General features: G+C 47.7%; 2 protein-coding genes across 3 annotated transcripts in view; both read left to right on the top strand.

The window, feature by feature from the left end:
- ccdc93 (coiled-coil domain containing 93) overlaps positions 1–11,920 on the top strand; it is a 29,732-nt gene extending 17,812 nt beyond the window's left edge. The window contains exons 10-23 of one of the 2 annotated variants that reach the window (XM_034109705.2): positions 1,907–1,957; positions 2,892–2,978; positions 5,142–5,258; positions 5,577–5,639; positions 5,979–6,052; positions 6,896–6,977; positions 7,063–7,137; positions 7,248–7,319; positions 9,216–9,324; positions 9,485–9,567; positions 9,677–9,714; positions 9,808–9,892; positions 10,129–10,242; positions 10,828–11,920. In XM_034109705.2, coding sequence (XP_033965596.1) covers positions 1,907–1,957; positions 2,892–2,978; positions 5,142–5,258; positions 5,577–5,639; positions 5,979–6,052; positions 6,896–6,977; positions 7,063–7,137; positions 7,248–7,319; positions 9,216–9,324; positions 9,485–9,567; positions 9,677–9,714; positions 9,808–9,892; positions 10,129–10,242; positions 10,828–10,884 — 1,107 coding nt within the window. In that variant the 3' untranslated portion in view covers positions 10,885–11,920. The remainder of the gene's footprint in view (positions 1–1,906; positions 1,958–2,891; positions 2,979–5,141; positions 5,259–5,576; positions 5,640–5,978; positions 6,053–6,895; positions 6,978–7,062; positions 7,138–7,247; positions 7,320–9,215; positions 9,325–9,484; positions 9,568–9,676; positions 9,715–9,807; positions 9,893–10,128; positions 10,243–10,827) is intronic. The other variant, XM_034109706.2, reaches the window with a different exon arrangement.
- A 9,445-nt stretch (positions 11,921–21,365) lies between these two features.
- fgf9 (fibroblast growth factor 9) lies at positions 21,366–23,246 on the top strand. The gene is made up of 4 exons (XM_034110335.1): positions 21,366–21,540; positions 22,531–22,659; positions 22,817–22,920; positions 23,064–23,246. The coding sequence occupies exons 1-4, from the start codon at positions 21,366–21,368 to the stop codon at positions 23,244–23,246; spliced, it is 591 nt and encodes a 196-aa protein (XP_033966226.1).
- Positions 23,247–26,753: the final 3,507 nt, after the last annotated feature.

Raw genomic sequence — 26,753 nt, 5'->3', positions numbered from 1 at the left:
GACGGCAGCAATTGTACCTGTGCCAAAGAAATCCTCAGTGACCTGCCTGAATGATTACCGGCCTGTAGCACTCACCCCCATCATGATGAAGTGTTTTGAGAGGCTGGTAAAGAACCATATCGTCTCCATACTTCCCCCCACACTTGACCCGTTCCAGTTTGCTTACCGCCCTAACCGCTCTACAGAGGACGCCATCTCCTCTGCGCTCCATGTGAGAAGAACACCCATGTGCGAATGCTGTTCCTGGATCAGCTCAGCGTTCAACACAATCACCCCCCAGCATCTGGTAAACAAACTGGGACCCCTGGGACTCAACACGCCCCTTTGTGACTGGCTGATCACCCTGATGACCCACGACTGCTGCTCCAGGTTCAGTACCAACCACATCATAAAGTACGCGGACGATACAACAGTGGTGGGACTCATCAGGGACAACGAGGAACAGGCCTACAGGGAGGAGGGGAAACATCTGACAGACTGGTGTAACACCGACAACCTGATCCTGAATGTCCATAAAACAAAAGAGATCATTGTCGACTTCAGGAACAAAAGGCACCGTCACCCACCACTCCACATCAACGGCACAGCAGTGAAGACTACAGGCAGCACCAAGTTCCTGGGGCTGCATATCACAAGCAGTCTGACCTGGTCCACTCACACTACATCACTATTTAAGAAGGCACAGCAGCGCCGACACTTCCTGCACAGCTCCCCCCTCCCATCCTCACCACGTTCTACAGAGGAACCATAGAGAGCGTGCTGACCATCTCCATCTGGTCAAGAGACTGCAACGCCAAAGACTGGAAGTCTCTGCAGAGAGTGGTCAGGACAGCAGAGAAGATCATCGGAGTTTCTCTGCCTCCATCAGAGACTCAGAAACGCTGCCTGACAAAAGCCCAGAACGTTTTAAAGACCCCACTCGTCCTCACCATGCTCTGTTCTCCCTGCTGCCCTCCGGCAAGAGGCTCCGCAGCATTAAGAGCAGAACAGCAGATTCTGCAATAGCTTTCCCCGTGCCATCAGACTGCTGAACAGCAAGCAGACCAGCAACTGCAGGTCTCCCTTGAAAAAGAGATCTATGATCTCAATTTGACCGATCTCGTTAAATAAAGGTTTGAAATTAAATGAAAAAGTAACATAAAGATTACATTACGCTGTGTAAAGAGCACATATTTGTTATATAGTATGTCTATTTTATTTATATGTATAGTAAGTCTTTATATTTTAAACGCACACTTTATGTATGTAGCGCTCGCACACACCACACATTTCAGGGTCATTTCTCTATATATTCTGAAGATTTGTACAGAGGCCGTCTTCAAACACCGTTAACACGCTCATTTATCAGATAAGACTTTATTCATCCCGAAGGAAACGACATGCAATAAGCACAGCAGCACAGCTGTTAAACATCCAGACGACATCAAACATCAAACGTAGAAACACAGATGGTCACACAATCAATGCAATCATTATTAGCAGTATTTAGTAGTGCAAAGAATAAACCGTAGTGCCAGTAACGTAATTGCACGTTATCATAGCATTATTAATAATACTAATAATGATATAATATTGCACAGTTATATATAGCAGCGAGCGTATTGCAATGATGGTAATTATATTGATATGTTGCACATAGTGTTGGTGTGGAAGTTCTCGGCGCGCGTCACTTAGGGGTGAAGAGTTAAAGAGTTTGGGCCACTGGGAGGAGACCTCCTGTGGCGCCGTGTGGTGGTCTTCGGTGGTCTCAGTCTGGCTGAGACCACCGAAGACCTCCTGTGGCGCCGTGTCGTGGTCTTCGGTGGTCTCAGTCTGGCTGAGAGTGCTCCTGGCATGCACACACTGTATTACCAATGGCCTTGAATCTCCAGACTTCAAATGTTATGCACCTGTGTTTTCCTCTCAGATACGAATCACCACCCTGATGACCAGCATGGCGGCCATGGCTAAAGAAGAAGTAAGCTGTCTTCGTCTCCTTCTCTTCTCATCTGTGTATCTGTACATGTCTGTAAAACGGGATTTAAGATGAACCTTCATTGATCCGCGTTGGGAAATGCAGGTGCAGCAACAAGGGGGAAACACAGGATAGTACAGATATGAATTAAGACAAGGATAAAAGTGAAAGTAAAAAAGTATAGAAATACAAATATGTGAACAATGTACATTGTCTTCAAGTTTCAAATTCAAGGTTTTATTGTCATGAGTGCAGAGCCACAGTGTAGCTATGACGAGGTGATTGTGGGCCCCCCAGCAGGGCCCAGTCCTCCTCCTCCTCCTCGTTGCCTGAGCTGAGCTGCTGATAATAATAATAATAATAATAATAATACATAAAGCGCTTTTCCTAATGCTTGAAGACGCTTTACATCAAACCAGAACAGAAACAATACAAAGAAAACTAAAACCATAAAGTATAGTCCTAATGCAAGTGAGCAGTAATGATGGAGTCACCAGAGAGCACGAGGCGGACCTACAGCTGAAGTCCCTTCAAACCTAACCTCCTGGGTGTCTGGCCTCAAACTTCACAAATCACTTATATTAATAACCTTAAGCTTGTATTTTCTTCATGTATTTTCTCTTTATCTACCATTGCTCTTTCTACAATATTCCAATTCAGCTCAATCTTTTTTTATTATAATTTCTAGAATACTTTTGTACGCATGCGTTGGGTAACACAAAGCTGTCTGTGTCTCTGCTGTAATCATGTACATGTCCCCTGGGGGGCCGACGGAGGGACTCTGATCCTGAATCAGCAGCCAGGCTGTTGTTTTAACAGCACCTTTATGTAGTCAAACGTTTTGTATCACCGCATTTACTGTAACCAGAACAGCTAAATAAACAATGTCCAATTAGTTGTTCAATTCTTTCACTTGTTCTCTTTTGTGTGTGTGCAGGGGAAGCTAACGGCGAGTGCGGTGGGTCAGATAGTGGGAATGCAGTCTGAGGAGATCAAGCAGATGGCCTCTGAGTACGCAGAGAAGGTGAGCAAGCACCACTGTGCCCACGCTGTGCAGCTCATAAGACGACTCTGATGATGAGCTGCTACCGCCTGCACGTTAGAGCTTTCTATTTCTGTCTTTACCTCGTGAAATAAAGCATGACATGTATAACCCCCTGCGTCTCCTGAGCCCCCCTGCGTCTCCTGAGCCCCCCCCTGCGTCTCCTGAGCCCCCCTGCGTCTCCTGAGCACCCACTGCGTCTCCTGAGCACCCACTGCGTCTCCTGAGCCCCCCCTGCGTCTCCTGAGCCCCCCCTGCGTCTCCTGAGCCCCCCCTGCGTCTCCTGAGCCCCCTTGCGTCTCCTGAGCCCCCCTGCGTCTCCTGAGCCCCCCCTGCGTCTCCTGAGCCCCCCCTGCGTCTCCTGAGCCCCCCTGCTTCAAGGCTTTACTGTCATCAGCCCAGCAGCTACAGCGTGGAGATGAGCAGCTGAAGCCCAGGCTCCTCCAACAGAGCAACATGAATATATATCGGACATAAAACAGATCCAATTGTGCAAGAGAATGTTTTGAGATGTGCAAGTAATACAAATAAAATAAAAATAGTGCAAGAAGTGTATATACAAGTAAATGAAAGATATGATATATTAGATAAATCATCAGCAAAGTGCAAACAGATGAATGTTTACGGATGTTCTTAACCGAGTTCGGGTGTTCTGATTAGTCCACGTTCTGTTGTTAGTGAAGAGGCAGACAGCTGCAGGCACAGAGAGAGACATCAGGGTTCCATGGTCTGTTCCACGGCCCTCAGCTTCAGGGGGGTGGCAGACCGCATTACGAACACTCAGAAAGCAGTTCCTCCTGTTGGAGCCAACTCTAGCTTTGTCATATTAAGACACTGCTGTGTATTAAAAGCTTTTTTAAATGCTATTCAAACCATAATAATGATAATAGTTCTGGTGCCTTAAAATCCGTATTATTATAATCGTAGGAAGGAAAGATGTTGACCCCTCAACAATCAATCTCAACGAAACAGCTTTTCAAATCACAAAGAGATTTTCTTTTTTCCTGTCATACTTGTGAAGTGAAGTTGGTTACTGTTTCAGACACTTGCACAGACATGTTGAAACCCAGCATGCTCACTGCAGCGGCTCATGAGGGCCGACTAGCGAGTGCCTCAGTTCCCCTCTGTTAGCCTCCCTGGTTGCCCTCTGTTAGCCCCCCTGGTTCCCCTCTGTTAGCCCCCCTGGTTGCCCTCTGTTAGCCCCCCTGGTTGTCCTCTGTTAGCACCCCTGGTTGTCCTCTGTTAGCCCCCCTGGTTGTCCTCTGTTAGCCCCCCTGGTTGCCCTCTGTTAGCCCCCCTGGTTCCCCTCTGTTAGCCCCCCTGGTTGTCCTCTGTTAGCCCCCCTGGTTGCCCTCTGTTAGCCCCCCTGGTTCCCCTCTGTTAGCCCCCCTGGTTGCCCTCTGTTAGCCCCCTGGTTGCCCTCTGTTAGCCCCCCTGGTTGCCCTCTGTTAGCCCCCCTGGTTGCCCTCTGTTAGCCCCCCTGGTTGCCCTCTGTTAGCCCCCCTGGTTGCCCTCTGTTAGCCCCCTGGTTGCCCTCTGTTAGCCCCCCTGGTTGTCCTCTGTTAGCCCCCCTGGTTGCCCTCTGTTAGCCCCCCTGGTTGCCCTCTGTTAGCCCCCCTGGTTCCCCTCTGTTAGCCCCCCTGGTTGCCCTCTGTTAGCCCCCTGGTTGCCCTCTGTTAGCCCCCCTGGTTGCCCTCTGTTAGCCCCCCTGGTTGCCCTCTGTTAGCCCCCCGGTTGCCCTCTGTTAGCCCCCCGGTTGCCCTCTGTTAGCCCCCCTGGTTGCCCTCTGTTAGCCCCCCTGGTTGTCCTCTGTTAGCCCCTCTGGTTGTCCTCTGTTAGCCCCCCTGGTTGCCCTCTGTTAGCCCCCCTGGTTGCCCTCTGTTAGCCCCCTGGTTGCCCTCTGTTAGCCCCCCTGGTTGCCCTCTGTTAGCCCCCTGGTTGCCCTCTGTTAGCCCCCTGGTTGCCCTCTGTTAGCCCCCCTGGTTGCCCTCTGTTAGCCCCCTGGTTGCCCTCTGTTAGCCCCCTGGTTGCCCTCTGTTAGCCCCCCTGGTTGCCCTCTGTTAGCCCCCTGGTTGCCCTCTGTTAGCCCCCTGGTTGCCCTCTGTTAGCCCCCTGGTTGTCCTGTGCTCTCCTGTGTCCCTGCAGCAGTCGGAGCTGACGTCAGAGGAGCGCTCGCAGCACCACGGCCCGCTGCAGCAGCACCGCCGGGCCGTGGCCTCGCTCAACAAACAGATCCAGCACCGGACCAGACAACTGGAGGAGGTGCTCCACTCTGCTCTCACACCTCAGCACCACAACCACGCCCACTGTGACCCTCAAGGCACAGTGTACAGGGCAGAACATGGGGCAAAGGGTTTTCGTACAGTGGACAATACGTGCAGCACTTCTATGATATATACAGACAGCATTTACTTAGCACGTAGCACACAAAGTATACACCTGATGATGATGATGATGATGATGATGATGATGATGATGATGATGATGATGATGATGATGATGATGATGATGATGATGCAGCAGTGATCCGGGGGGACGCTGTCGGGACTATTAATGACACGTATCTCATTGTTTACAAAGCTGAGAGCCAAGCATGCCGCGGTGAGAACCGGCTGTGACGATGCCAAGAGGAATCTGGTCGAGGTAAGGCCGCCTGCAACGCCTGCAGCCAAGTATTCATAACATCTGTTGCTTGCACTTTATTGGCAAACATGGAACAATGTGACAGACAGTCTGCTATGATTGCAAGCTGCTTTCGAAGCACTCCACTCGTCCAGAGGAACCTGACTTTTGTTATCTGATGTTATTGTTAAGGATCTTCATTTTGGATTCTGAGAAGGAGCCGACGGCACAGAGTGTCTGTAAGAACACACGAGAAGGGGCTTCCAGAGCCTTTTGATAGACATTAGGAGTATCACTGACCACACTACTGATGATCGGGGGGGTTGTAAAGAAATAACCGGTGTGCTTGTATGGTCCCAGGCTACAGAGTGCTCCGAGACGCTGGACAGAGAGCTGGAGAGCTTGGCTGAGCTGGAGGAGCAGGCCGACAGCAGGCGAGTCACACACACTATCTCTGACTGCTTTGTCATTGGTCCTCATGGCCTCTGTGACATTTCCTCCTCCTGTCTGTTCATCTCTTTAGGAACTTGAGCCTCAGGAAAGAAACATTTCAAAGAAGATTTAGTGGAGACTGTAAGTGAGGTTTAATACACACGTCGGATATCTGGCGTGTGGTAGGCTAATACAAACCAGTGGCTGTGCTTCTGGCACCAGTAGGAGCACAGCCCAGTATGAGGAGTCAAACGCTCATCATCATTATCACTGAGCACAGATGCAATGAAGACATTCAAACGTCAACATGATGCAGAAACCCTTTCATGTTGAGCATGGGACAATAAGCTATATCTTGTGTTGCTGTGACTGGCCTCCTGTGGCCGCATGAAGGACGGGTACACTATGTCACACTGCTGACCTCTTGTCGCTCAGATAGGGGAGTCTAATGTTCATCCCGGCTCATTCACACATGACGGGACCTTTAAAGAAAGGACCCTCAATGCGTGGGTACTATCTGGTACCTGCTGAGAGGGAGTGGGGAGTCTAGAATGTCTAGTTAGCAGTGAGGATGCTTTACATGAAATCACGTGCTTATGCAGACACGACACCGACATGTTAGATGTTCATGACATTATAATGCATGTCTGCTGACTGTGAAGTCGTGAATTTGGTGTCAGTGAAATCCCAAATCTCTTTCCAAAGTGTTTTAGGATTGGATGCATCCTTCCACATGTCAAACGTATGCTCAGCGAGCAGTATACGTACACACAGGCTGCTGAAGGGGGGCTGCTGCCCTTGGATTAAAGGGACGGTCCATGTAATACGCTTTGTTCCGCTCACAGCTCTCTGGAGAAGCTCAGGGCTTTGGTGACCATGAATGAGAACCTGAAGCAGCAGGAGCAGGAGTTCCGCACACACTGCAGAGTGAGTTCTTCAGCACGCTGCTGCTGGGTGTTCGCACGGCAACAAGCCAGGTTCGACTGTTAAATGATGATGGATGTGTGTCCAGGAAGAGATGGCCCGTCTACAGCAGAACATCGGAGACTTGAAGATGGCGTCGGGGCAGGATACGGACGAGGAGAAGGTAATGTCCTATATTCACTATGCAGCACAGCATATTTGACACACTATAAAACACATCCTTTCTAAGAGGATATCATAATAACACAGTTTGCACGCTGTGTCTTTTGTCAGGAGAGGAACCAGCTGATAGACAAACAGTACAACACAGACAGAGAGAAGCTCCAGAAGATCCGTCTGCTCATGGTAACTTCTTCACATGTAGCAGAACACGAGATAAGAAGGAACTGGACGCACGAGGTCGAAGCAGCAGACAACAGACTGCAGATAAGACTCAGACACATTGAGAGTAGGCTTCTCTACGGTATCCCTGATCATTATAGTTACAATGCAGATCATTGAGTCGACAGCAGAGTTGTCATCTCGTCTTGGTGGGAAAGCTCATCGGCATGACGCAGACCTGCAGCAGGTGTATTTAAATTAGCACATTATGTTGTGTTGCAAAGTAAGTAAGAGTCCATTCAGGCATGTATTGTACTTAAGCCCCAGAGCCTTCATGTATTATCACCACCTCATGCTTCACCATGTTCCTCATCTGCTACACTTGAGAGGAAAGCAGTGTATTCTGAATTAACTCCATTAATAGCTACAGTTATTTAGCAGATTTAAAATGTACCAGCAAAGCCATATGACCATCAAATACAACGAGGCATTGTTATGACAACCCAGCAGTATCCTAATGCTGGGATTTAGCATTCCATTAGCACATGTTGGGGCTTTCTGGAGCAGAATAACCCCTGAGATGTGTGGCAGCAGGGCGGGGTCCGGGTGAGCAAAGCACAGCACATGGTGCCTCACGTGTCACATCACTGGATACACACAGGATATATGAGACGCTGGTACACATAGTCAATGCATTCTGTATTAGTTTGTTTCTTTTACTTATTTCTGCTAACTATACTGAGTCAAAGGCTTTTCAGATAATTTCAGTAATAATAATACATTTGACTTGTTAAGCACCTTTCATGGCTAAAAGCAATTCCAAGGTGCTGCAGGAGGCATTAACAACAAGACATGCGGGTGCATTCGCTTCAAACATTCACAGACAGGTGGCACATGCAATGTGACTCTGACAGTTTCTGGTTGAGCTGCCAGAGTGCGAACGCTCTGAGCTGTGGGCCGTGAGGCCCTACTGAGACGGGCTGACTGTGGGCTCTGGGCCGTGGGCTGTGGGCTGTGAGGCCCTACTGAGACGGGCTGACTGTGGGCTCTGGGCCGTGGGGCACTACTGAGACGGGCTGACTGTGGGCCGTGGGCTGTGAGGCACTACTGAAACGGGCTGACTGTGGGCTGTGGGCCGTGAGGCACTACTGAGACGGGCTGACTGTGGGCTGTGAGGCACTACTGAGACGGGCTGACTGTGGGCTGTGGGCCGTGGGCTGTGAGACACTACTGAGACGGGCTGACTGTGGGCTGTGGGCCGTGAGGCACTACTGAGACGGGCTGACTGTGGGCCGTGGGCTGTGAGGCACTACTGAGACGGGCTGACTGTGGGCCGTGGACTGTGGACTGTGGGCTGTGGGCCGTGGGCTAGGGGCCTTGGGCCGTGAGGCACTACTGAGACGGGCTGACTGTGGGCTGTGAGGCACTACTGAGACGGGCTGACTGTGGGCCGTGGACTGTGGGCTGTGGGCCTTGGGCCGTGAGGCACTACTGAGACGGGCTGACTGTGGGCTGTGGGCCGTGGGCTGTGGGCCGTGAGGCACTACTGAGACGGGCTGACTGTGGGCTCTGGGCCGTGGGGCACTACTGAGACGGGCTGACTGTGGGCTGTGGGCCGTGGGCCGTGGGCTGTGGGCCGTGAGGCACTACTGAGACGGGCTGACTGTGGGCTGTGGGCCGTGGACTGTGGGCTGTGAGGCACTACTGAGACGGGCTGACTGTGGGCTCTGGGCCGTGGGGCACTACTGAGACGGGCTGACTGTGGGCTCTGGGCCGTGGGGCACTACTGAGACGGGCTGACTGTGGGCTGTGGGCCGTGGGCTGTGGGCCGTGAGGCACTACTGAGACGGGCTGACTGTGGGCTGTGGGCCGTGGGCTGTGGGCCGTGAGGCACTACTGAGACGGGCTGACTGTGTTCAGGCTCGCAGGAACCGTGAGATCGCCATCCTGCAGAGGAACATTGATGAGGTGCCGAGCCGGGCGGAGCTCACCCAGTACCAGAAGAGGTTCATCGAACTCTACAGCCAGGGTGGGTTCCTCCTCCTACCCCCCCTCCCCCTCCCCCTCCCCCTCCCCCTCCCCCTCCTCCTCCTCCTCCTCCTCCTCCTCCTCCTCCTCCTCCTCCTCCTCCCAAAGCAGTGCAGAACCCACACAAAGGCAACACATGCCATTTATTTTGTTCCTCTCAGTTTCTGCAACTCACAAAGAGACGAAGCAGTTCTTCACACTGTACAACACGCTGGACGACAAGAAGGTGTATCTGGAGAAGGAGGTAAGCACCCTCATTGTTGAAATCATTTCCAATGGCGTGCTTCTCGTCCAACTGGTGCTATGAGTTCACCAGATGATGTGTGCGTAATATGAACGCTTTATTCCTGAAGGTGAATCTGCTGAATTCTATCCACGACAACTTCCACCAGTAAGTATGAATATAGGTCTCTGGTGAATGTGTGTGTGTGAGTGGTGTGAGGGTGTGAGGGGGAGCGCTGTAACCTGCTGTGCTGTTGTTCAGGGCCATGGCGTCTTCAGCCGCCAAGGAGCAGTTCCTCCGACAGATGGAGCAGATAGTGGAGGGGATCAAACAGAATCGCATCAAGGTAGAGCTCTCTGAAGGGTCCTTTGGCCCCGTACAACTTGGGTTTCAATTAGTTTTCTTAATGTTCTTTTATTTCTATGATTGTGATAAGAATGGACTCACCAAGGTAAATGCTGACAGTAAGGAACATGACGTGGCAGCATTGTGGTTCAGAACAAGCAGAGAACCCTTGTTAGCACACAAGCACACGAGCTGCGGCAGTACCTCTTGTGACGCGTGCTTCCTCTGCTCGTCCAGATGGAGAAGAAGAAGCAGGAAAACAAAATGAGGAGAGATCAGCTGAACGACGAGTACCTGGAGCTGCTTGACAAGCAGAGGCTCTACTTCAAAACAGTCAAGGACTTTAAAGAGGTGAGAAGGACACGAGCTCTCAGCTGCTGCTGCTTCGGTTCCACTGGATACGGCGTGAGGCCGACTGTCCACTGCCAAGAACACTTAGCATACTTTAAGGCTATGTTAAGCAATGGTTAGCACCCTCAGCGATATGAGCCGGGTTTACACAAATATAACATATATTATTGAACATAAGGACTATAGTCATATTATTAACACCATTACCATATAACAAGCCTGCATATTAGTGCATTTTGGCCTGTTATTAGTTATTAGTTATTATAGATCCAGAACAAGAGTGTCCTGAACACAGAGATGTTGGCCTTTGCAGACCATTGACATGCACGGACACCTATCTAGCACACGACTGGAGAGGAGACACCCCAAAGCAGAATAGGGCCTCTTTAAAGGACGTTGACAAGTGGTACTCCCACTGTATGCACATAGAGATCATAATGCATGAAAAACAACTGTCTAAGTATGAAGAACAGGAGGTTATAGAGATGATGATGATGATGATGATGATGATGATGATGATGATGATGATGATGATGATGATGATGATGATGATGATGATGATCTTGCTCTTGCACTTGTCACCAGGAGTGTCGGAAGAACGAGATGCTGCTGTCCAAGCTGCGAGCGAAAGGGGCTTCTTAGAGCTGGTCCCACTGGTCCTGAACCAACACGTGATCTACGTGACTTCGGTACGAGAGCTAGACGTTCCACTGTTTGCCTCGTTTCTCTTCTTCAGTCCTGATGCAGTTGAAAGACAACACTTAACACTCACATTCAAAAGCCTGTGCTAATTCTAGGCAACACACACTAGGCAACACACACTAGGCAACACACACTAGGCTACACACACTAGGCAACACACACTAGGCTACACACACTAGGCAACACACACTAGGCAACACACACTAGGCAACACACACTAGGCTACACACACTAGGCAACACACACTAGGCAACACACACTAGGCAACACACACTAGGCAACACACACTAGGCAACACACACTAGGCAACACACACTAGGCAACACACACTAGGCTACACACACTAGGCTACACACACTAGGCTACACACACTAGGCTACACACACTAGGCTACACACACTAGGCTACACCCACTAGGCTACACCCACTAGGCTACACCCACTAGGCTACACACACTAGGCAACACACACTAGGCTACACCCACTAGGCTACACCCACTGTGCAACACACACTAGGCTACACACACTAGGCTACACCCACTAGGCTACACACACTAGGCTACACCCACTAGGCTACACACACTGTGCAACACACACTAGGCTACACACACTAGGCTACACACACTAGGCTACACACACTAGGCTACACACACTAGGCAACACACACTAGGCAACACACACTAGGCAACACACACTAGGCTACACACACTAGGCAACACACACTAGGCTACACACACTAGGCTACACACACTAGGCAACACACACTAGGCTACACACCCAGTGCTACACACACTGGGTTCTTGCCGATGTCATCTTGTAGAGTGTTGGACTAAAGTCCTTGGATGTTATTCTGAGATGAGCAGCCTAGAGCAGCCTTACACATCAATCATCTCCTAATCTGTTCTTATGTGCCTCCTCATGTCTTAATGACCAAGTACAACAAGTATTAATAAATAAACAAATGTTTCTATTGAGGACTGACATGTGACTCATTTCAGATACTAGTGTTCTGTGAGCCACTGCTGATTGAGACAGCATGCTATCAGAGTGTCCGTCACAGGATGAGTCTGTGAAGGAGACATCCTGTGGAGCACCTCCAATCTTGATCACACCAACGTCCTTTTGTACAAATCCCAAGTGTTGCAGCGTCATCAGAGATATCTCCTGTTTGACACATTCTTCTTCCTTGTTAAAACCTGGTGCCTACATTACCCACAGTGCAACTTGTGCTCCTGAATGCCTGTCGACACACTGATGTGTAACATTGTTGCAGTTCTCCTTTAACCCTGTTGTTAATGAATTGTTGACGTAACATTTTCAAATGTAATGTTTCCTGATACAAACTCATATTTGAATTCATGAACAACAGTCTTGCCCAGTTGAAGACTCTCAAAGGCTTTGCTGTTGCAGCGCTTGGTGTGATGGTGGCTATCGCTACCCAACTTTAAAACAATGCACAACCTAAATAACAAAACAAACAGAAGTTCCACTGTAAAAAATAACAAATGTATATTAAAATATTCATTACAACCTTAAGTTAAAGTATTTTGAGTGGTGACGACGACGTGTGGCTCATCTCGGACGTGCACATCCTCTGCTGCAGTGGTTCTTTAATGGGGGGGTGGCAGAGGGCGTCGAGGCTAAATAACATGCTCAACATCTTTTAAGGAACACTTGGAAGACATCAGATCTCAGTGGGGAATGGATCATGGATATCTGTACTGGTGTAGATATCCAGGGCTGGGTAATGTGTTGGAACCAAAGCCACATTGTTTGATTAACCGACAGAGGGCTGAATTCAAAAACACCTGAAAACCAAAGTGGAAAAATAATGCGGCCGACTAGTACATTTGTTCAGCAACTCAAAATGTTACTCCGTACTGTGTATTCATCGTACCCGGAGGGATCTCCTCCCAGACCTGGACCAGGGCATCACTGAGCTCCTGGACCGTCTGAGGCAGGGCCGTATCCACCATTTAGGTGACCTTTTCTGAGCTGTGTATATTACTAAACTTGTGAAATAACTGCATTAAACAGGGTTCTTTGTAATACTTCCATTTACTGACGATGGGGGCGCTGCAGAACCACGTAGCCTCGAAGAAGACGACATGTATCAACCATCGGCCTATGGTATCGACAAACAGCCGCAGTCTGGACTGGTATCGGAGCAGCGGAGCAGTGATCGGGCGTCTGGAGATCTGAGTCCAGCGGGCTGCTTGTGTTTCTGTTCATCAGGACATCATAGGACTTGATCCCGATACCTAATGGCAGTCAGGGTGCTGGTCTCAGCCTGTGGAGGTCTCTGCGTCCCTCCATGGCTGTGCCTCCCCAGACCATCACTAAACCACCACCAAAGCGGTCATGCTGCACGATGTTACAGGCAGCAAAACATTCTCCACGGCTTCTCCGGACCCTTTCATGTCTGATGTGCTCAGGGGGAACCGGCTCTCGTCTGTGAAAGCACAGGGCGCCACAGGCCGACCTGCCAATTCTGGTGTTCTATGGCAAACGCCAATCGAGCTCCACGGTGCCGGGCAGTGAGCACAGGGACCACTAGAGGACGTCGGCCCTCAGGCCCCCTCATGAAGTCTGTTTCTGATTGGTTGTCAGCTGGATGAGGTCTGCTTATATTGTTCTACAAGTACATCCTGTCAGAGCCACGTGTACATTGTCAATGTAATCTTTGGGTTGTGCTTCTATTATTTAGAAGCAGGAGCCATTGTGTAGGGATTGCCTTTCTAATAATGAATAATTCACTTACTCAATTCCTTTTGTCCTGAAGCTTATGGCATATCTTTAATGCAAATGATACCTGAGTCAATCCAATGTTGATACATGAATGAATTTCCTCTAAGATCCGTTATATACTGAGATCCCCAAGCGGTCTGGTTCCTCTCGTGTTCCACCGCCTGCTTTCTGCAGCTCGCCCGTCTTGACTGACACATTGATAGAAAGAAGGAATCCCTGTTTCAAATCAAGGTATTTTCCGAATCAATTGAGAAATAGTTTAGGCAATAGCTTCCAGTCCCCTGGTGTTGGGTGATTGGTCCATAATACGCTTCAACCAACCAATGAAGTGCTTCTCTGTGAGATACAAATATATAGCATTTTAAACCCTGTCTCATAATCTCCAGTGAGAACTGATCGTTTTCAATGGTGTGCCTCTTTCCAGACCAAACAGTCCAGGGTTAAGATGAGTAACTTGGCTTTGGATGAGTTGGGCCTATACATAAGGGAAATACTGTACCGTACACCACATGGCTTTAATAAACACATACTGTTTATGAGGAGAGAAAAGCTGTGTTTTTCATCAACGCATATAAAGGAAGTTACATCAACACACATAAGATAATTGCATAACACAAATTCCCCTTAAACCTTCATCTTATTCAAAGGAAGAATTAGAGCATAATAAATGAAGCGGTAATACTGGCTATGTATCATACTTAGTTATAATGTATTATAATCAGCTTATAACACTATAAGTATTGTTATAGGAACTCATTGATGCTATAAAGGAAGCAGTTGATGTGGGATTCAGCAGTAGTAGGACTCAAGTGTCTCCTTGCTCTTGTTCTGAACACTTATGTAGGATTTAGAAGGCGTTTTTAGAATCGGCTATACAGTTATACAGAAGGGCCAGAGTTTGCTCTGAACAGGAAGTGTTTTAAGGAAGATTTCAGAACTAAAACACATACACGCATATTACAATCCCTCACTTAGACCACTCCAATGTGTTAAAACAAGAGACGCAGATCAGTGTCCCTTATGGGGTTCATTAGGGTTAGGCTTGGGGCTAGGGGTACAGATAGTTTTGAGGGAACATAGGGCTGACTGGAGGTACGCTCCCGTGTATGACAGTGCAACATGTGTGCCTGTTCTGTGACTCCTGTTGTCTGTTATTCTGTGTTAGAGTAGTAATAGTCGTCCTTTAGCACAGTTACATATCTGCCCGGTACAAGTGGTTAAGTGAACAGCTTGACCTGTATCTGTTATGTGTACTTGTCTAGGCGGATGATGTGTCCCTTCAAAATGTGGCAGGCAAGACAGTTTTCTGAATCTTACATCAATGATTGCTATTAAAAATCATTGCTCTCTGAAACATTAAAATACAAGGTTATTTAATTTCCAACAGTGTAATAGAATCAGACCATACGATCTTCATCAGCATCTGGGCTGTACAAAGAGCAGTTAGCACTGTGGAAAAAAGGACAAATATATGAGAGAAGTATAAACGTTTATTTTGTATAACATGTAAAGCCTAGAAACACGATATTTGTATGCACAAATTACTCAAGTATAAAGACATCAGCCCATTGTGTCCGATGGCAGCGGAAGGAGAGAGCTGGTGAGGAAGGCGTAACTCCTTTCCCCCGCAGCGTTCCATAACTTCAGCATTGGTCTGTTTATAGGAACACATCTGCAGCACTGTGCCGTGGTGGAGGATGCAGGACTCAAACATAAGTATGATTAAAACGAGCTACGCCATTACCCTCTCGACAACAAATACATTATTATTATTAACAGACAGAACAGACAGTCACGTCTGTTCTGTCTGTTAATAATAATAATGTATTTGTTGTCGAGAGGGTAATGGCTAGGAACTCTCAAGTAAACACGTGGCTCATAACCGTTTAGGAAACGCCCCCTATAGGATCCTCCCCTTATAGGAACTGCCTGCGGTCTGCATCCACCATGATCCAGAGTCAGACCCATCTCGCTCTGTCCCCATTATTTTCACAAACACCCCCGCCACACATTTACCGACACAAACATTTGTATCATCTGTTGTAGACCCAAATATATTAAATAAAATAAGAACTCATTCTCAAAAAAGATAAACGCCATTCTTAAAATGTATAGATGAACAAATTAACATTTTAAATAGCACTTAATGACTGAATGGAAATGACAATAAATGAAAATGTAAAACGAAAAAAGCGATCCTGAAAATGTTTCCAATAAATGAATAAAATGATTTTTGACCACTTTGTTGTTCAGATGTATCACATGTTTGTAACTAAATGAAACATTAATTGAAACAAAACATGGTATAAACTGAGGAGTGAGTCCCGTGAGTTTATGTGTTTTCTTCACTGCGCTGGTAAACTGCTCTCATGTCAAGAACAGCCTATGGGTGCGTCTCACTTCGGTTATTTTTCATTTCCTCGCTCCTCGGTCTCTGTATCACCGGAAGTTGATTTGTCTGCGCCATCTTGAGTAGCGTCCCAATGGCCTTATTTTTGCCGGATGAGCGAGGAGCGAGGAGCGATAATGGAGGAACCACCAGACCATCCTCCGGTGAAATCCTCAGCCACTCGCCCCGCCCCCTTACTGTGTATCGCTCACTGATTGGACGATGCAGCGCATGCACTCAGGCCCGGTTCTACGGGGGTGCATAAGGGTGCATTGCACCCTCAGTTGAGTCGTTATGCACCCTCATTTGAAAAATTAAAAGTAAAAAAATAAATAATTAAAAGTGAAAAATATTAAATGTTGCCTACTATTACTAACAATAGTAGTAATAATAATAATAATAATAATAATAATAATAATAATAATAAGAAGAAGAAGAAGAATATAGTTGAAATAAAATAAATTGTAATTGTGGTTGAATAGCATTGTCTGCTGCATTTATTTGATCAATTTAAACGTTATTATGTCAGGTGCGTGTGACCTGTGCCGCTGCACATTCACCAGCATACACTGCATCTACTGCAGGTAATAACTGTTCAGATCACGGGGACATTACGTTACTGTCGTGGACACTAACGTCCTCCTGCCCGACTCGCCGGCTTTTCCCGCCTCGCCCACAGAGGCGGAGCAGCCACAGCCGTCTTCGTTACCCCAAACACCGCCACCCCTCGGCGGCCTGCAAGTGCCAGAGGACCTCTGCAAAATAGAGCCTGCCCAGGTATATTTAAAAAAGTACCCAACTCGCCTGTCCAGTGGGGTAAGGCGCTCATTTTGCAGCTCATGGTTTCAAAACAGAGATTGGCTGGAATATTCATGTAAAAAAGATGCCATCTTCTGCTATGCATGCAGACATTTCGGTTCAAGTAAGTCAGATGCCTTCACCACAACTGGCTACAACAACTGGCGCCATGCTCTTATAGGCTACGTGATAAGGAATGGGAGGCATGAATCAAGCAAAGAGCACATAGATCTCTTAATGTTGCTCTCAAAGTGCACCAGATTGATGGTTTTAACTTCAATATTTAAAAAAAAATCTTCCCGGGAGCATGCCCCCAGACCCCCCCAGAGGAGGTGAGGACCCCCATAGAGGGTGTTAGGTACACTCCCCACTTATAAAAATAGCACTTTACCACTGCACCCTCTCTAATCTCAGATGCACCCTTAGTCATTTTGTTCTGGAACCGGGCCTGCATGCACTGATCTGATGCTTGTGAGAGCAGTTTCCCAGCGGAGTGAAGAAAACACATGAACCTCACGGGACTCACTCCTCAGTTTATACCGTGCTTTGTTTCAATTCATGTTTCATTTAGTTACAAACATGTGATATATCTGAACAACAACGTGGTCAAAAATCATTTTATTCATTTTTTGGAAACGTTTTCATGATCGCTTTTTTCGTTTTACATTTTCATTTATTGTCATTTCCATTCAGTCATTAAGTGCTATTAAAATGTTAATGTGCTACATATCCACACAAACGCACAAAGTGTGCAATCCAATGAATGTAAATCTAACTGGGTTTGAAACTCATGTCCTGCTTCTCGTGGTTTCCTTGCGTCTCTCCTTGCTTCCCTGGTGGGAGGGACTAGACGCAGGGAAACGACGCAAGTGAGTAGCATTTAATTTAACCGAAGTGAGATGCAGCCTGTGGTCAAGAAGCATCAGATCAGTGCATGCGCTGCATCGTCCAATCAGTGAGCGATACACAGTAAGGGGGCGGGGCGAGTGGCTGAGGATTTCACCGGAGGATGGTCTGGTGGTTCCTCGATTATCGCTCCTCGCTCCTCCGGCACAAATAATAACTGGGATGCTACTCAAGATGACGCAGACAACTTCCAGTGATACCGAGGAGCGAGGAGCGAGGAAATGAAAAATAACCGAAGTGAGACGCAGCCCTTGAAGGCTTCTCAATTCTCTAATTTCCCCTCCTCGACTCCTATCCTCGTGTCTTAGTCCCGCCCACAGGAGATGCGAGCGGAGGACTGAGGAGAGAGGAGGGGAGCCGAGGAGAGAGGAGGGGAACTGAGGAGAGAGGAGGGGAACTGAGGAGAAAGGAGGGGAGCCGAGGAGAGAGGAGGGGAAGCAGCAGGCGGTGAGAGAAATGAGAACTCGTCTCCTCTGAGCGGTCATTTTAAAGAGACGTCCATTAATGATGACAGGAGGCACAGCAGCCCTCTGTCTGATGGACACATGTGTTCATGACCACTTATTTACTTTGATTCATTCACAGAGCGGTGTCATGAGACAATAACAGGCTACACACACACACACACACACACACACACACACACATATTTATACAATTTCAGGATCAAACAAGTATGAGAGCACTCTCATAATAACGTAACACAATCAGAGACTGGATATAAACCATATAAACCACCATTTAGAGAAATGGGATGTCCTTCAACATGGCGCGCTGAAATCCATTTCCGGGTCACTACCGGAGGACCGAGGAGTCGAGGAGCCGAGGAGCCGAGGAGGGGACATTAGATCATTGAGAAGCCTTCCTTGAGTACCTGCCTGTCTCCTGGAACCTCCTCCATGCTCTTGAGACTGTGCTGGAGAGACACAGCAACCTTCTGGCAGCGGCACGTATGGATGCTCCGTGCTGGAGGAGCTGACTGCCTGGCCCACCTGCGTGTGGTCCGGGGATCGCCTCATGCTACAGCCCACCTGCGTGTGGTCCGGGGCTCGCCTCATGCTACAGCCCACCTGCGTGTGGTGTAGGGGTCGCCTCATGCTGCAGCAGTGACACTGACCCTCGTGCTGCAGCAGTTACACTGACCCTCGTGCTGCAGCAGTGACACTGACCCTCGTGCTACAGCAGTGACACTGACCCTCGTGCTACAGCAGTTACACTGACCCTCATGCTGCAGCAGTGACACTGACCCTCGTGCTGCAGCAGTGACACTGACCCTCGTGCTGCAGCAGTGACACTGACCCTCGTGCTGCAGCAGTGACACTGACCCTCGTGCTACAGCAGTGACACTGACCCTCATGCTGCAGCAGTTACACTGACCCTCATGCTACAGCAGTGACACTGACCCTCATGCTGCAGCAGTGACACTGACCCTCATGCTACAGCAGTGACACTGACCCTCATGCTGCAGCAGTTACACTGACCCTCATGCTACAGCAGTGACACTGACCCTCGTGCTGCAGCAGTGACACTGACCCTCATGCTACAGCAGTGACACTGACCCTCGTGCTGCAGCAGTTACACTGACCCTCGTGCTGCAGCAGTGACACTGACCCTCGTGCTGCAGCAGTTACACTGACCCTCGTGCTGCAGCAGTGACACTGACCCTCATGCTACAGCAGTGACACTGACCCTCGTGCTGCAGCAGTGACACTGACCCTCATGCTGCAGCAGTTACACTGACCCTCATGCTGCAGCAGTTACACTGACCCTCGTGCTGCAGCAGTGACACTGACCCAGCCAAATGAAAAACTAATGAAAAACTGTCAGAAATCATTAGGAGGGCAAAGATGTCGGTGGCCTCCACCTGGAACAGCATTCCTGTTGGGGTCGTCTTATTGTTGCCCCTCGTGTGCACCTGTTGTTCATTTCATTACCACCAAAGCAGCTGAAACTGATGAACAACACCCTCTGCTACTTAACACTTGATTTTACACTCCATTCAAAAGTATTCATTACATTGTTTTGAGCAGTCTAGAAAACAGACTGTTTTCTCCTCTGACTCGAATCAGGGCAGATAATAACACTCCATTCAGGCGTGGCAGATCAATGAACAGCTACCACAAAGTGCACAAGCACCTTGCATGTGCCCTGCACAGGTGTATACTGTTCCCTGATGCAGTATGACTTTACGCCAGAAATACATTTGATAAAGGTATGTAACCCTCTCCTCTCAACATGACAGGAGAGCACAGAGCCAGCTCCGTGCTGAACATGCTCTGCCAGTGAGCGGTGGGAGAACTCACGGTCCTGAGCGTTAGAGTGGTGCCGTGGTGACGGGTGCTGGAGGTAAGCTAGCAGGGGCTCCCTCCATTAACAGAGAGAGGGCTGTCCCGTACACACATGTATACACCTTCTGTTCAGCAGGATCATCTCTGCATATTAACACCACTTTATGATGTTAAGGCATAAATGAAATCTCCAGAAGTAATATTATTAAGATATTTATTATTATGTTTTACTTCCATTATTTAACTGACTTTTTAATCCAAAGCCATTTACATACAGTCAAAGCGTATGGGAGCATTGTGGGGTCGAGGGTCTTGCCATGTTGTTAGGAAGTGCGATCGGGCCGAGCCACGGCCAATCTAAAGACGGCTAATGTTGCCACGTGAGGATGTGCGGACACTTTTGATTTGATGACCCAAGGAGGCTTCTGCCACTCACCAGTGGGGTGTTTACTGACATGTTGTATGTCGTATAACAGAACAGGAAAAGCTTGCGTTAACCACAGCCCTTATGTCAGGCTGAAAACCATTGACTTGGACACGAGACGACACGGTAGAAAGCTGATTCATGTCCAGGTCTCAGGACTGCACACAGTCAACATGAATCTGTGTGATCAGAATCCACAGACAGGGCAGTATCTTCGGCCACGTGGTGTGATCGTACGGCTAGGAACCTGTGACTACGTTGAGTCCACCTTTTCATCTTGAGCTGGTAAGTGTGTGAGTCGTGAGTGCACTTCTTCCTGCTGCCCCCTCTATCAGCTCTGTGCTCTGCTATCTCAGCGATTGGGATACGGGACAAACAGTTTGCATGTCTCTTCGCCGTCAGAGGCCTGATTGGGCAACATAGAAACATGTAAACATGTTCATGTACGCAGGCTACGATTGGGCATACGTTTACGTGACTGAACTTTCCTCCATCCTTAAGTGGTTCAAGCAAAGCTATAACGTTCAGGCAGAGATGTGGTGTTAGTGAAATACCAGCTGCTCTGTGCAACATCACATGTTACGGCTGCTGCGAGCAGGATTTCTGATATGGCAGTGATAAAGGTGAGTATCTCACTGTGTCACTGCCAGTCAGTGGCTGAGGGTAGGAAGAGGCGGTGAGGAGATAAAAGCAGGAAGTGTGTGTGGAGGGAATGAGCAGAGACGGCAGTGCAGCTCAAGTGTCTTCAGAGTTAAACAGGAGAGGAAGAGGAGGCTGACCTGGAGCTGTGAGACAGACACTAACCCAGGACTACCCCCCCCCCCCCCCCCCCCCGCGTGTAGGACAGAGTGGCTCGGTCCGTCTGTCTGATGTGTTTCAATATGAGTGTCTCCTTGCTGATGCTGCTGCCCGGCTTCCAGCTGCTCCTCATGTTCGGTGTGGGCGCAAAGAAACAGGAAGTGGCGGGCTCACCTGAGGACCCCAGCACCCGCCTCCGAGGCCTGTGGAGGCTGCACATGAGGGACACCCTGCTGAAAGGGAAAGGTAAGAGTCACCTGAGAAACTCTTAGCTTTAGTTTAGGAGGGAAATCATCATTCATCAGAAGTTATCTTGATGTGCTAAAAGGCGATTACCCGTGTGAGCTGGAAGATCTTAAGTAAAAGTAGAAGTACCACAATGTAGTAATACTCTGTTACAAGTAAAAGTCCTGCATTCAAAAGGATACTCAAGTAAAAGTGCAAAAGTATTGGCATGGAAATATACTTAAAGTACCAAAAGTAAAAGTACTCATTCTTCAAATTGGTCCATTTCACAATCGTACTTATCTTATTTAAGTGTTGATCATATTGGTTATTATTCATCTATATCTGCAAAGTAACTTAAGGTACTACATACATTTAGTGAAGTAAAAGTACAATATTTAACTCTGAATTCCAGTGGGGTAGAAGTACGTAAAATGTACAAGTAAATGATGTAGTAAATGTGCTCAACACCCAGTACACATCAGCACCGTGACAGCTTCTTTGATGGAACTGTGACAACACTCTGACGCACACATGTTTGTGTTGATAACATGTTGACACATTTTGCTTCATTAACTGATTCTTTATAAGAATGCATTCTGGGAATTAGATGAAGCCGCTATGTGTAGGGTTCAGTCTGGGCTTTGGCTTCATCAGCAACACTGTGCACACTGAAGAGTGCCACTAAAAGAAGACTGTAAATATGAAGATACTCTCTTGGTCTGTCCAGCTCAGGCTATCATGCTAATGCTAGCCTGAGCTGGACTTCAGAACTAGAACCAGAACTCTCCCAGCCAGGATGTTCCAGATTCTAGAATGATGACAATAGCAGAACGTGAGTGTTGTTGCCGTACTCGAAGCAGCTGCAGCACTTAGTGTGCAGCTGCCTGGAGCTGAAGGGATTCCCTCAAACATAATAATAACAAGTACAGACTCTTTGTCAAAAGGGAACCACTCCTCCTGGAAGAAGCCACACAGTATGTGATGTAACCAGTCACCTGCTGTACACAGGTGCTGGCCCTCATCCAATGAGAGGAGGGGTCAAACAGCAGCTGCTCTACTGCCGTGTTGGGATTGGCTACCATGTCCAGATTCTGCCCAGTGGCGCTGTCGGAGGGGTCCACAAACCCACGGAGCATTGTGAGTCACCAGTGCCGTGTGCAAAGTGACAGCTGTTAGAAGCTGCTGTCTCTGTCGTGTTGGCAGACCGCTTGTTCATACATTCATATTTGAGACTGAGTGCTTATGTGAAGACTCTCTGTGATGCATCCGCCCCTCATCTCTCCGTCTCCTCCAGGTTGGCTGAAGGTGTTTGCGATGAAACATGGAGTGGTGGGGGTCAGAGGCGTGAAGAGCGGCCTGTACCTCTGCTTGAGTGCAGAGGGGCTGCCGTATGGAGCGGTACGTAGCCCACCACTCATCTCCCCATGTGATGCAGAACCAAGTCTGCTCCATAGGAATCCATCTAGACTCCCCCACTCTGATACACGACAGGGCTGCGTGCACGCAGATATAGTAACGGTATCTTCGACTTCTCTTTGCAGGAGAAGTTCTCTGACGAGTGCCTGCTAAAGGAGAACCTGGAGGAGAATCACTATAACACCTACTCGTCCCTCTCTCACCCCGACATCTACCTGGCTCTTTCCCAGAAAGGAGCGCTCCGGAGGGGCAACAGTGTGGGCCGCCACCAGCCCTGCACCCACTTTCTACCCCGCAGAACAGGCTGATCAGGGGCCAGCTTCCTCTCAGTTGGGGGCACATTAGGAACAGCAACAGTGCAGACATTCCACATGGCAGCTGGGCGTAAGACTGCAACATGCACAAAGTAAGACTAGTCCACATCCAGGAGACACCTGTGAGACCCTCACACTGCAACCTCAGCCCGCTGAGACCGGCCCGTCTGAGCGGCACCGTCCCTGCTGCTGGCACTGAGCAGGAGTCAGGCCCTGGATGCACAGGATGAGGAGTCTTCTGCAGCGCCAGAGTGCAGAACTAACACCTTCAAAGGAGCCTTCCTCAGTGCTCCACTGCTGCCCAGTATGTCTGTGTGATGGGGACAGGGAGCTCTGCGAAGCCGTCCACCAGGCGCTGAGCTGGGCTCCAAATGTCACAAAGTCATTGTAATAATAACAACGGTATTGATGGATGGCAGCTTTTACACAGCACCGCTTTCGACCAAAGTCAATCTGCACATTATTTATCATGAACGTTTTGTTTCTGAAGTATTTGTTTATTTATTTGTGTTTTATAATGCATTGCAGACAGTGGTGATAAATGAAATATATATATTTGTATAATCATATTGTGTTTAAAGGGGAAAGGAAACACCAATTACAGTTATAATATTCCGGTAGTTTATTCATTTTAAAATGGATATTGATCGTAATATTTATTGTATATGATATTACTCGCCAAAAGAAAATTAATTATCCGCCGGAATTCCGGGACCAGGCCGCCGCCATTAGGGGAGTCCCAAATGGTGACGTCACTGGCTGTGTTTTCGCTCCACCAGAAGTCAACACAACGTAGCAGATATGGCAGCGATGGAGGAATTTTGCAATGAGATCGACGTTTTGAACGATGAATTTGACTATTCGTCGGGAGATGACATTGATGTGGAAGCATCTACAGTTACCAGGCATCCCATGGCCTATGCTTATGAACCGATTCGGTCGAATAGAGTGGCATACGATCCGGAATAAAAAAATTAAAAAAACACAATGCTAACAGTGAGCCTCTGAATTAGCCCCGAGCGAAAATGCTAACCTATTACTGCACCGAAAATCACTCCTAGCTCCCTTATTACTTATCCTAGCCGCACATCCAACACATCGTTTATGATCGCAAGGAGACACAGAATCTAACGGTGCCCACCTCAACACTGAAAGATACAAACTCGCGAGGTTATCCACAAAAACGTACATCAAAACAAGTGGCGCTAGGTACTAACATACGCCAGGCTAACGGCTTACCTTCCTCATTGTCTGGTCTAAACTGGTCTTCAATGGCATTACAACGATAAAAACGATGATGTAGTTAATCCATAGGTTAATATCCAATGGGGCTGTGTCCCCTTTGAAATGTTCTGATAATCTATAAGCAATAAAACTGCAATTCCGTTATCTGCTGTCCGCTCTGTGCTCCGTGAGCTCTGGGTCCTGCAATACCATCCATCAATAGCAATACTAGCCTTTTTAGGGCTGTTTTCGACAGATGAGCGTGTGTATGCCAGTTTAATTAGTTGAGCTATAGAACACCCCCAATTCTCTATTGTACGTCATAATAATAGCTACCATTTAGTTTGGACGCGATTGCGTTAATTAATAAGGTCACACTGTGTCAGTAAATACATGTGTGAGCTAGTAATCTGGTAGTGCTGCAATATTTACCTCTCTCTCGGCAGCTGAAGCAACTCGTTTGGTGGCTCGAACTTCACGTTTGTTGACACTGTCATTGTCTTGCGCGGCCGACGTGCTGGGACGGTCGGTGTTCCCGACTGCATACGTTGAGAAATCGAATATTGTGGGAACAGATCCTGGCTTCAAATCCAATGTTTTGTATTGAACCAGGCATCCAGACTGGACTTTGAGCAGCTTCTCATCCTATGGAAATGTACTTCTTCCTTCTTTGTATAAAATCCATTTGTGCAGCCTGGGGCAATACAATAAACTCCTGACGACGACCGTTTTCTTGTAATGTAAACTACTGGTGCATTGCACGCCATGTTGTTTGTTATTGAGCTTTGGCCCAGGAAGCCGTACACAGTCAGTGACGTCACTGGAAAAGTCTCGGAGCAATGGAAGCGCCCATGGTCATTAGGCACGTATTTCAAAAAGTAAATTCGCGTATCTCGATCGTTTACATTGGAAATAGACTAGATAAATACATTTCCTAATGGTAATATTGTCGCATGGAAAGCAGTTTGAAAAGTGTTTCCATTTCCCTTTAAGTAGTCTGTATCAGATTGTATTGGATGATTGGAAATAAAAAAACTTCAGTCATTCCTGAAGAAGCTCGCTAAGTGTATATAAAATACGAGTCAAAAGTGTGGACACACCTTCTCATTCGATGGGTTTTGTTTATTTAAATGTTTGTCTACTTTGTAGATTAATACTGTAGACCTCAAAACTACGAAGGACCCCTTATGGAATGATCTAGTTAACAAAAAAGTGTTAACTTTGGCCTGCGTGGTGCAGTCGCTGCAAAGGTGCACTCCTGAGGACGAACAACAAGCAGAAGAGAATTGTTGGCCCAGAAACACAAGCACTAGACACTAGAGGAAATCTGTGCTTTGGTCCGATGGGTTCTGACCGCCGTGTCTTTGTGAGACGCAGACAACCTGATCTCACCAGAATGCGTGACTCCACCACGACTCCTTAACACCACAATGCGTGGTGGACTCACGAACTTTGTTACAATTGCGTGTCGGCCCCACGCAAACAAGCCCAATGTAAAGTGAATGAGGCTCCTTTGTCGTGGTGCACACACGCATTTCTACAACGTCCTTCAGGGAGCTTTTATTCTATAAAACGTTTTTAAAATATACTTTATAGCTTGTAGTAACTCGCGGGAGGCTTCTTTTATTTTATTTGTATTCATAATAATTTTTATTTTTCGTCAGAATGTATTATGTTGCATTAGTTACGATTTTGTGTTCTAAATTGTGTGTAATACAACTGGGATTTTTATTAAATGAGTTAGTTTTTAAGGAAGGCCAGAGCTTCAGCTGTGTCCAATAGATTGTTCCCTTTAGTTAACGTTTTTTAAAAGAACATTATATTCCTATTTGATCATGTCCCCTTTATTGTATTACGGAGAGCAATGTGAGCATCCATTCCCATTGGATAACGGAGAATTTTACCCCGGAAGTAAGTATTATCCTTACTGTCGATTGATGTCACAGTGATATCTGCACGACTCATCAACTAAAAAACACCAGATTATCCTTGTTGATTGCACAACATTGATTGGTTTAAGTTGTGTGCAATGCTTTTGTAATTTTCCCCTTCGATTCGGAGAAACAAAGATTTGTTCAGTTTAGGATTGCCGAAGACACTACACTACCCAGAATTCTCAGCTATTGTTCCGCGTTGCCTCAAGCTCTGTGATTGGTTGACCTCCAACTGCATTCCATATGAAAAAAAACGTTTCGTAAAAGATAAATCATACTTTATTCAGCAGTGCTTGCTTTACTCTTTGAAAGTCATCACATGAATGCATTGTAAATAGTACAC

The sequence above is a fragment of the Pseudochaenichthys georgianus genome, chromosome 21 (genome assembly GCF_902827115.2).
Source record: "Pseudochaenichthys georgianus chromosome 21, fPseGeo1.2, whole genome shotgun sequence".
Classification (NCBI taxonomy): Eukaryota; Metazoa; Chordata; class Actinopteri; order Perciformes; family Channichthyidae; genus Pseudochaenichthys; species Pseudochaenichthys georgianus.
Note: the sequence above shows the minus strand (reverse complement) of the source record. Positions and strands in the feature narration are given on the sequence as shown.